Source organism: Lethenteron reissneri, unplaced genomic scaffold, assembly GCF_015708825.2.
Source record: "Lethenteron reissneri isolate LAM-NWPU_2019-01 unplaced genomic scaffold, ASM1570882v1 scaffold_1414, whole genome shotgun sequence".
Taxonomy (NCBI): Eukaryota; Metazoa; Chordata; class Hyperoartia; order Petromyzontiformes; family Petromyzontidae; genus Lethenteron; species Lethenteron reissneri.
Window position 1 is genome coordinate 35,503 of NW_026891129.1, and position 11,639 is coordinate 47,141.

The window sequence follows — 11,639 nt, forward strand, 5'->3', positions numbered from 1 at the left end:
CACCAGGTGTGAAATCCACAGCAAGTAAATTTGAAAAAAGTGGATTTCACACCTGATGATGATTGCTTGTGTTGCGGTCGAAACGTGAGAATTTTTATTGTTTTATATTTATATTATTTTATTATTTCCCTTCTACGTGACTTTACCGAAAGAACCAAGAATAACTCTACTAACCCCAGAGGGAAAATGGACTGAGTCAATCCCCAATCAGGATTTGAATTTCACGACCTTGAGATTGAGAGCTGATCCCTCTACCGCTGAAGCCTGCATCTGAAGGAAATCACCCATTAATTTCATATGAATGTTCACAAATGAACATAGTAAAAATATCGATTTAAAGCTTTCGTGACTGCAGGGATTCATCTTCTTGGTTCTTTCGGTAAAGTCACGTTGAAGGGAAGTAATAATTTTATTATGTTTTATTTATTTTTATTATTTTATTACTTCCCTTCTACGTGACTTTACCGAAAGAACCAAGAAGAAAAATTCTCAGATAGTTTAGTTAAATAGTTTAATTTAATAATTTAATTTACCTTTTTTCAAAGTTTAATATAATATTATTGTTTCTTTCGGTAAAGGGAAACAAAATAATATAAAATATAAAACAATGCAATTCCCACGACGTTTCGACTGCAACACAAGCAATCATCACCACCAGGTGTGACATCGCTGTCCGTGGTGCTGACGTTGAGATAAAACCGCCACTTTCAAATCGTCCTGCCGTGTGTCTGGCGTCGTGAGAGAGAGAGACGGTGAAAGATGACCACACGATGCCCCCAGATATCTTCCATGGTGGGTTGGCAGTCACCCTGACAGGCAATAACCTCGTTCAGTAATGATACAATAAAACAATAATTACACTGGTCAACAACAAAAATACATGTTTTTCTGGCCTGGACTTTTGCAGCTGTTCTAGACTAATTTCAGGGTGCCGATTCCAAATCTGATCTCAGATTTTCTCTGTCACATCTCATTTTGATGCTATCGGCATACCCCATTTTCATTGACTTTACCCGAAATTAACTCTGTCACTTATGATTGCAAGTTGTTGCGAGTCAGTGACTGCTTTAGTGTTAAAATATGGCGTTGTGTTTTTAGGATAGTGTGTTTATAATATCATTTTATGTAGATATCCACATTTATTTAATATTTTTCTTCTGCAGTTTTTATAGAAAATGCAATCATTGATATCTCAAAAACCTGCTGTGATAGACAAAAACTGATGCCAGACTTGGAATCAACACCCCCCCCCCCCAAAAAAAATTACATTAAACCCGTTGGAATACCTCATGCCAGAACAAGTGTGTTGACCAGTGTAAGTGTAGCAACAATGCAATAGCAATGGTCATCATAATGTTACTGATAAGGATACTTTAGTATTATTATGAGGGTTACACCTCCCCCCACCACCTCCATAGAACATGGGTTGACTCACGGGTGACCGCCCGATGTGGTTTGTAAACACGTTCAACGTCGAGGGGGTTGTCGGTTATTGATCTTCTCCAGCACACAATTCGGTGTGTCCTCGGACGTGGTGAAGGAGTTTAAAGTTCTCTTTCTGCTCGCCAGAGTCGGCGATTAGAGACTTGAGTCTCTAAGCACGTGGGAGATTATTTTCACCTAAAAAACAAACACATTCCTGCTGCAGAGGGAGCTGCTAGGAACGTCGGGATGCTCGGTCAATGGCCTGCAGGGTCAACGGCGGCGTGGTGTATTCCGCAAATATGCCCGACTGTGAGGGCGGGCACAAGCCGGCGTGAGTAGGTGAAACGTTGAGTTTTATAAGGGCACCACGGGGTGACCAGCCCCTCCCCACCCAGCCTCTCCCCACCCAGCCCCACCCCTCCCACCACCCACCCAGCCCCACCCTCCCCACCCAGCCCCTCCCTACCCAGCCCCACCCACCCCACCCCCCACCCTCCCCACCCTCCCCACCCAGCCCCTCACCACCCAGCCCCACCCCTCCCACCCCCCACCCAGCCCCACCCAGCCCCACCCCCCACCCAGCCCACCCACCCCACCCAGCCTCTTCCAACCCTCCCCACCCCTCCCGCCCCCCACCCAGCCCCACCCTCCTCACCCAGCCCCTCAAACCCCCCACCCAGCCCCTCCCCACCATCTCCACCCAGCCCCTCCCCTCCCATATGTGGATGCACACGGACACAACAATCTCCTGTGGGCTGGTGTGAGCAGGAGGTTGCTAGCAGTAAGAATCGCTGCAATGTGTCTGTGTGGATGTGCGGGCTCAAGAGCTTCACAGATCATCGGGTTTCCTGCGGCAATGTTCTCGTGGAACTTCCTTCATCAGTTCAGCGGCATTGAGCATTCAGGCTTTTCCTAGAAGTAGGTTAGTAGGCCTCAAGCCTTCGGCCTAGCGGTTTAAACTATAATTTGTTTACTCATCTAAGGTGTTTAATTACTTAATTTTACAGAGATCGTTAGATTGGCAGATCTTCAGTCACCCCTTAGTCTTTAAGTGCATTTTAAACTAATTTGATGATTCTCACGCCGCAGGCTTCGCCTAGTAACAGGTTAGTAGGCCTCAAGCCTTCGGCCTAGCGGTTTAAACTTTAAATTGTTTATTCACTTAAAGTGTTATTGTTGTTGATGATTTTGATTTAAATCTTTCGTGACTGCAGAAATTCATATTCTTGGGTTGTTCGGTAAAGTCACGTAGATAGGTTCAAAGAAAATATTATTTTAAATAACACATTTTTTAATAATCTTTTTTGTTATTTTTTAAATAACAAAATTATGTTTTTGTTATTTTGTTTGAAACAAATTTTTCTTTTGTTATTTTAAATAACAAAAAAATGTCTTATTTTAAATAACAAATTTTTTTATTTTCTTTGAAACAAAAATATGTGTTTGTTATTTTGTTTGAAATAAAATTTTATTTTGTTATTATAAATAACTAAAAAAAATGTGTTATTTTAAATAAACAAAATTGTTATCTTTTTTGTTACTTAAAAAATGTGTTATTTTCTTTGAATAAAAAATATGTTTTTGTTATTTGAAATAACAAAAAAAAGTTATTTTATTTGAACCTATCTACGTGAATTTGCAATGACCTCGTTTAATAATGATAATGATCATGACAGATTAAGAACAATAATGGTAACAACAATGATAATATTTACAATAATGAACAATAAGGATAATAACAAGGATAATTAGAACAATGATAATATTCGTGATGATAGCAATTACACGGATAATGATAAGGAATAATCGTGATAAAGATCATGAAAACTATGGTATAGATAATACACTTTGGTTTTTTCGGTAAAGTCATGTAGGTAAAACAATAAAATAAAATAAATGAAAACGAAATTAATAAAATAAATTCAAACAACTAAATAAATTTAGTTAATAATTATAACTAAATTTATTTAGTTTTCTTTTATGAAAACTAAATTAATTAGTTGTTTTCATAAAATAAAATGTTATTTTGTGAAAACAACTAATTTAATCATAATCAACGATTTTTGGGTTTAGATCGCGTTTATTTATAAATGTGTCGTAACCCTCCACCACCCGACACGGCCATTTATCAGTAAAAATGTGTCACGTTGACAAAGACAAATAGTTCACTGCTTTAGCCCACCGGTGTGTTGAAGCAACAACATTTACAATTTGAGTACGACGTTTCGCTGGTAATTGCAACCAGCATCATCGGGCAATTCGCCAGAATGGTGAGGCTCTCCTGTGTCTCCCGTTCTTATATAGAGCAGCAGCAGGGTGACGTCATCATTAACTCATCAGGTGCAAAGATTCAAGGGGGGGAGTGATTGTAATTATATACTAGATTAGTAATCAGGCTATTGTTACGATGCGAGTTTTAGATTAGTAATCATTTGGAATGTGCTTTATTGTGATTATGCTACATTAGTAATCAGTTAGTGGTTGTTTCCCTTATAAGTAATTGTAATGTATCTTATTTAATAATACGCTTCCAGGCCGCACTAAGCCTGTAGCTGTCTGAGCGATTAAAGTTATTTCTGTTTCTCTCAATTTCAATCGATTCTCTAATTAGTCTTTGCCAGTAGTAACTAGTTTTACACAACACTTCCACGTTGTCAAAATCAATTGAGTGTCCCTGTTGGCATGCATGTTCTGCTACTGCCGACAGTTGTGTTTGTGATAGTTTAATATTTCTCTGGTGTTCTTTTAGTCTTACACTAACGTTACGCCCTGTCTGTCCAATATAGCATCTGCCACATACACAATTAATCCGATATACACCTTCTGTTGATAATTTAGGTAATTCGTCTTTAGTGCACGTTACTAGTTGTTGAATTTTGTGTACTGTACCAAATCTTACTGTAATGTTTTGCTTTTGCAAAACACGGGCTAATTTATCAGTTACTCCTGAGATAAATGGTATTTTTATTGTTTTAATAATCTGATCGCTTTCAGCAGTGTTGCTTTGCGATCGTGATTTGGCTTTTAGTGCTCTGTTAATTTGAGCATTATTGTAGCCATTCTGTCTTAGTGCTTCTTTAACATGTTTAATCTCTCTCACTAGACTTTCACCATCTGACACTGTTTTAGCCCGATGTATGAGCGTCTTGATAAGAGAGGATTTCTGAGCTGGGTGATGATGCGAATCTGCATTCAGATAGGCATCAGTGTGCGTTGGCTTTCTGTAAACGCTGTGTGTTATTTTACCGTTTGGGCCATGCCCAAGTAAAATATCCAGGAACGGGAGTGTGTTATTCACCTCCATTTCCATGGTGAACTGAATGGCCGGGTTTTGTGCATTGAGATGATTTAGAAAATCGTTAAGTGTATCTTTACCATGTGGCCAGACAACCAAAGTGTCATCCACATATCTAAACCAAAAGGATGGTTTTAATGTGCTCGAGGCAAGTGCTCTGGTTTCAAAGTTTTCCATGTACAAATTTGCTATAGCAGGAGATAAAGGAGAGCCCATTGCTGCTCCCTCCCTTTGTTTAAAGAATTCGCCTCTCCATAAGAAGTAAGTGTTATTTAAACAATGGTCTGCGAGTTTCGGAATATCTTTTGGTAAACCTGTATTCTTTACCAGTGTATCAAGTAATTTAAGCGACTCGCTCACTGGAACCTTAGTGAATAGCGAAATCACATCAAAACTCACCAAAATATCATTAGGGTTAAGTTTAATATCTTTGATCATATTCACAAGATGTTCTGAATTTCTTATGAATGATGATGTCCTACCGATGTAAGGCTGAATTTGTTTAGTTACATAGGGGTGGGGGGGGAGTGAAGAGGACGTGAAACTTTGATGAATTTACCTCAGAGTCGCGTGTTAATGCGTGCGCATATTTTTAACGGGAATTAAAAATGGCGTCCACCCTGCAGCGAATGCGTCGCTACCCGTTGCCAGGGGCAACCGCCGTGGAAAACCAAACGGACCAATCGTGTCTCGCAAATCCCTCACATTTCGTCCAATGAAACTGCGTATGGTCCGGCGACACACAGACAGACAGACACACACACAGACAGACAGACAGATTTGCAATTTTATATATATAGATGAAAACAACAAAATTAATAAAGTTGGTTACATTTATTTTATTAATTAACTTTTCATTTATTTACTTTCATTAATTGCTTTACCTGCGTGACTTTACCGGAAAAAACCCAAGAGTATGAATCCCTGCAGTCACGAAAGCTTCAAATCTAGGACGTAGATAATCATAACGATACGGACGATTATAAGAACGATGCAGATGATGACAACGATATGGACGATGACGACTGACTCGTATTTTATTCCTTCCACCCTCCCCGGGGCCTTTTGCTGAACCAGAGAATTTTATTTTAAACAAACCGCCCCTTCCCCCCCCCCCCCCCCCCAGGGCAGAGAATGCAGTGAATGTTGAAGCGATGGATCTCCCAGAGGACGTGGAGACTCATCGTCATCATCATCACGGTGGTGGCAGCGCTCACAGCCAGCTCCACGTAGACCAGCGGAGCGTTGCCCTGCAAGGGCTTGGTGTGGTGGGGGGGGAGGAGGTGGAGGAGGAGGTGGAGGAGGGACAGCAGCTGGAACGTGTCCCGTGGTGGCATGAGTTGGACAAGGTGCTGGAGTGTGTCCCGTGTGAGGAGTTAGACACCATGGAGTGTGTCCCGTGTGATCAGTTAGACACGCTGGGGGAGTGTGTCCCGTGTGATGAGTTAGACACGCTGGGGGAGTGTGTCCCGTGTGATCAGCTAAACGAGTGGGGGCACGGAGGCTACTGGGAGCTCTCTCCCGTGGAGTCGATTGGAGTCGAGGCTTTGCCGGGTTCCCGCGGAGGGGACCTCTGGGACGTCGCCTCCTCCACCACCGTGACCTCCTCCAGCGTGACCTCCTCCAGCGTGACCTCCTGCAGCATGACCTCTTCCAGCGTGACCTCCAGCGTGACCTCCAGCGTGACCTCCAGCGTGACCTCCAGCATGACCTCCAGCATGACCTCCTCCACCGTGACCTCCACCACCGTGACCTCCAGCGTGACCTCCAGCGTGACCTCCAGCAGCGTGACCTCCAGCGTGACCTCCAGCGTGACCTCCAGCGTGACCTCCTCCAGCGTGACCTCCTCCAGCGTGACCTCCAGCGTGACCTCCTCCAGCATGACCTCCTCCAGCGCCACCTCAACTTCCACGGAGTCCATCGCCGACGCGACCCACGGAGCAGGAGGAGGAGGAGGCTCCACCTCCTGGACAGAGGTGGATCTCCTCATCTTCTCGCTGCTGGGTGACGCCGGCGCTCCGGGCGACGCGGGCGGGGAGGGGTGGGACGCTGGGCGGGGCGCCCACCCCCCCCACGCCGCCGAGGAGGAGGTCGGGGTCGGGGGGGTCGGGGTGTGCGGCGCTCCGCCGGTCCGCCCCGGCGCTCCGAGCTCGGAGACTCTCGGCGGCGGCGGCGGCGTCCGTCGGATCGAGCGGAACCCACGCGGCGCGTTCCTTCCCGTCGTCCCGGCGGGGAGCGGCCGCTCGCGATGGGACGGCACCGAGGCTCCCACCGCCCCCTCCTCCTCCAACTCCTCCTCCTCCCGGCGCCGGCGGCTCTGGGAGGAGTCGGAGCCGCCCAAGGGGATGAACCGGCGAGCCAGGAGCGTCTTCACTCGGTGTATGTGCGCGGTGGCGGCGGCGAAGACGGTCGTTTCGATTCAGCCTCATTGAGTAGCCGGTGTGGGGGCGGTGTGACGGTGTGTAGTAGACATCGCCGCCAGGGAGACTAAGGCGGTCGGGCGTCGTGCTGGACACACACACCCCCTGCTGTGTCGTGCCGCCCTTGATGGGTGCTGCTACTCGCTACTAACAGCACTTGCCCCTACAGTCTGTTAGAGGCTACACGGGGGACCTTTGCGTAGCTGCTGCTACTCGCTACTAACAGCACTTGCCCTACAGTCTGTTACAGGCTACACGGGGGACCTTTGTCTGTGTGTACTTGCTGCTACTCGCTACTAACAGCACTTGCCCCTACAGTCTGTTACAGGCTACACGGGGGACCTTTGTCTGTGCAGGTGCTGCTACTCGCTACTAACAACACTTGCCCCTGAGTCTGTTAGAGGCTACACGGCGGGGGAAATTTGTCTTTCTTACCCCGTGGCCCCTGCTACTGGACATCTGTGACGCACAAAGAGCTTGACAGCTTCTCAGATTCTCCCTCCTGCTGTTGCTGCTGCTCCTGCTGCTGCTCCTGCTGCTGCTGCTGCAGCTGCTGCTGCTGCAGTATGGCGACTCTGATTGTGAATTGGCGTGGACAATTCACAATCGATTCAACCGATTCCACCGCCCCTCCCCCCTGCGCTCTGACCAACTCTCCTCCGGCGTGACGTCTCTCGCGACGTCCCGGACGGGACGCGACTTTGACGGCCCCAACCTCCGACGGACGGACGGACGGAGCGCAGCTCAGCGCGCCCGGCTGGAGGAGGCCTTCCTGGGCGAGCCTTACCTGGACCCGCGTGGACGCCTGCTGCTCGCGTTCAGCCATCAACATTCCGCCGCAGAAGGTCAAGGTAACTCTCCCGCCACCGTCACCAACCACGTGGCAGAGGTCGCAACCGGGTACCCGGCTACCCGTACCCTGGTGCGGCCGGGTACGGGTAGGCCGTGAGTCACTGGTGAGTCACCGTTTGTCACTCATTTCCCAACGTCTTGTCTCTTCTCACAATTCAAGTTCCTAGAATCAACCCACCCGCGCCTGCAACATGGCTTCATCCCAGAGGTCGCAACCGGGTACCCGGTACCCGTACCCTACCTGATACCCGGCCAGGTACGGTTAGGGTACGGGTACGGCCGGGTACAGGTACGGGTAAGGAATCAAAACCCGTTTGCGACCTCTGCCACGTGGTGGTAACCTCAACGCCAGGGTGGTAGGAGCAGAAGTAGGTGTTGGCTTTAGTGACCGATCTTAGCGGATACGGGGTCGTGTCAGGGTGTTAGACCATCGCTACGGATCTTAGCAGATATGGGGTCGTGTCAGGGCGTTAGACCATCGCTACCGATCTTAGCGGATACGGGGTCGTGTCAGGGTGTTAGACCATCGCTACCGATCTTAGCGGATACGGGGTCGTGTCAGGGTGTTAGACCATCGCTACGGATCTTAGCGGATACGGGGTCGTGTCAGGGCGTTAGACCATCGCTACCGATCTTAGCGGATACGGGGGTGGTCCCCGCAGACACCGACACGCGTAGACCCGGCGCTCGCCGCTGCTGGTTTTGTTGCTGCGCTCCGTGTGGCTCCTCGTCAAGATTTGGTTCCAAAACCGACGAGCCAAGTTGCGGCGGCTGAGGCAGGAAGCGGCGTGGACGATGTACGGCGTCGCCACGGATACCGTTGCCACGGACACCGTCGTCACGGACGTCGTCGCCATGGACACCGTCGCCACGGACGTCATCGCCATGGACACCTTTGCCACGGACACCGTCGCCACGGACGTCGTCGCCACGGACGTCGTCGCCACGGACGTCGTCGCCACGGGCACCGTCGCCACGGACGTCGTCGCCATGGACACCGTCGCCACGGACTTCGTCGCCACGGACACCGTCACCACGGACGTCGTCGCCACGTCTACCACCACTACCGTCACCACCACCACGGCCACCACCACCACGTCCACCACCACCACCGTCACCACCAGCACGGCCGCAATGAGACGGTAATTGTCATCGGCTCGCTCTGCGAGTCTGCGGTGAGCGGTGAGCGGTGAGCGGTGAGCGGTGAGTGGTGAGTGGTGAGCGGTGAGTGGTGAGCGGTGAGCGGTGAGCTGTGAGCGGTGAGCTGTGAGTGGTGAGCGGTGAGTGGTGAGCTGTGAGCGGTGAGCGGTGAGTGTCTGCAGAGCGTCCACCTGAGGCGTCATCCATGCCACGTCGGTGAACAGACACGTTGAGCCTCACAGCTCCGACTCGCCTCACACTCACGGGACCCACGGTGGCTATGAGACGTTGACTTCCTCGCCTCGGATACAGGAGGTCGTGCGTGCAATCCCAAGCCTGACGATGTCTGCTGCTGCTGCTGTGTATGTGGAGTCTGCGTGTCTAACCACTGTGGCTAGGAGATGTTGACTACCTCACTTGGTCTGCAGGAGGTTGCATAGAGAATCCCCGTGGTCGCGTGGAGTCTTTGTGTATCTCCATGAGTCTATCTGTATCTCCATGAGTTTCTGTGTATCTTTATGAGTCTCTGTATCTCTATGAGTTTCTCTGTATCTCTATGAGTCTATCTCTGAGTCTCTATGAGTCTCTATCTCTATGAGTCTCTATGTATCTCTATGAGTCTCTATGGTACATAGAGATACAGAGACACTCATAGAGATACATAGAGATGCATGGAGACCCTCGGAGACTCGTAGAGGTGCTTGCTGTGCCGTCAGAGCAACGGCCGAACCTCCGCCTCCACATTTACAGACAGCTGCAGCTGCAGCTGCAGCAGCAGCAGCTGTGGCAGCAGCAGCAGCGGCAGCAGCAGCAGCAGGAGCTGCAGCAGCGGCAGCAGCAGCGGCAGCAGCAGGAGCTGCAGCAGCAGCAGCAGCTGCAGCAGCAGCAGGAGCTGCAGCAGCAGCGGCAGCAGCAGGAGCTGGTGGTGGTGGTGGAACGCGAGATCCCCGCGCGCTCCGCCAACCCCTACGTGGGAAGCAGCACCGGCAAGGTGACCAGCGTACTCACTCCTCCTCCTACTCCAGCTACTCAACCTCCTGCTCCACCCCCTCCACCCCCTCCACCCCCTCCATCCCCCCCACCCCTCCCACCCCCCACCACCCCCCCCACCCCCCCCACCCCCCACCACCCCCCCCACCCCCCCCACCCCCCACCACCCCCACCACCCCCTCCACCCTCTCCTCCCCCTCCACCCCCCCCACCCCCTCCACCCCCACCACCCCCACCACCCCCACCACCCCCACCACCCCCACCACCCCCACCACCCCATGCTCCCCCCCCCTCACCCCCACAAGGCGTTCCTGCACTGCAGCAGCAACTCAAAGGTAGGAGGTTGAACCGTCGCCGTCACGGTGATGGGGATTATCTGAACGGGACCCGGGCTTCCCCTAGGTCGACTCGGCCTCAAACGAGTGGTTCCCCACCGCCGGTTGGCGGGAACCCGCCGGTCACGACGCTCTCAAGCGCAGACGCTCGCACCGTCCGTGTGGTGGTGGCGGTGGTGACGGTGGTGGTGACGGTGGTGACCACAACCGCGGCTGCTTCGGCTGCTGTTTCTACGAGGAGCCCGTCCTGAAACAGGCCCTGGTCTGTAACGACGTCGCCGCACGCGACCGCTCCTTCAACATCGCCGCTGAAGTGAACCACTCGGCGCGGCACGGTGGCCACTACCACCACGGTGGTGGTGGTGGTTGTGGTGGTGGTAGTTGGTATGATGGTGGTGGTAGTTGGTATGATGGTGGTGGTGGTAGTTGGTATGATGGTGGTGGTGGTTGTGGTGGTGGTGGTTGTGGTGGTGGTGGTTGTGGTGGTGGTGGTGGTAGTTGGTATGATGGTGGTGGTGGTTAGTATCATGGTGGTGGTAGTTGGTATGATGGTGGTGGTGGTAGTTGGTATGATGGTGGTGGTGGTGGTAGTGGTGGTGGTAGTTGGTATGATGGTGGTGGTGGTTAGTATCATGGTGGTGGTGGTTGAGATTGACGTTCCACAGTGATTTTAAAACCTGTCACGAGTTCTAACTGCCTCGTGATTTACAATTGCATTTACGTACGAATAAGGCGCGCAGGTCCGCACAGTAACTACAACGTTTATTCTCATATTTATTTATTATTAAACTCACGATATTTATACTCTTTGGTTCTTTCGGTAAAGTCACGTCGGTAGAAATCAAATCAAATAAATCACGACGTTTCGATTTGCAACACAAGCAATCGTCATCGGGTGGGAAAACCGCAGCAAGAAATGTGTTTTGCTGAAGTGTGAGGAGGTTATATGGGTGGTGAGAGGAGGGGGGTGGGGGGTAGGGGAGCGTTGCGTGGACGCTAGGAGAGTGTGCGTGGGACTGCGGCAACATCGCCAGTGACTAGCTGCCAAAGCAGCAGCAATGCCAAACGCCGGGGATGCAATTGACTTGTCAAAATAGACCAGTGCCCGGCAAATATGATGGGACAACCATAACAGTAGTAGGTTTTTACCCTTTCAACTGGTACAAAACTGACACCTTTATA

General features: G+C 50.2%; 1 protein-coding gene across 1 annotated transcript; it reads left to right on the plus strand.

Moving 5' to 3' along the window:
* The first annotated feature begins 7,904 nt into the window (after positions 1-7,904).
* On the plus strand, positions 7,905-11,435 carry LOC133362260 (keratin, type I cytoskeletal 9-like). The gene is made up of 4 exons (XM_061581182.1): positions 7,905-7,991; positions 8,728-9,134; positions 9,883-10,123; positions 10,525-11,435. The coding sequence occupies exons 2-4, from the start codon at positions 8,788-8,790 to the stop codon at positions 10,978-10,980; spliced, it is 1,044 nt and encodes a 347-aa protein (XP_061437166.1). The 5' UTR covers positions 7,905-7,991; positions 8,728-8,787; the 3' UTR covers positions 10,981-11,435.
* The last annotated feature ends 204 nt before the right edge of the window (positions 11,436-11,639 follow it).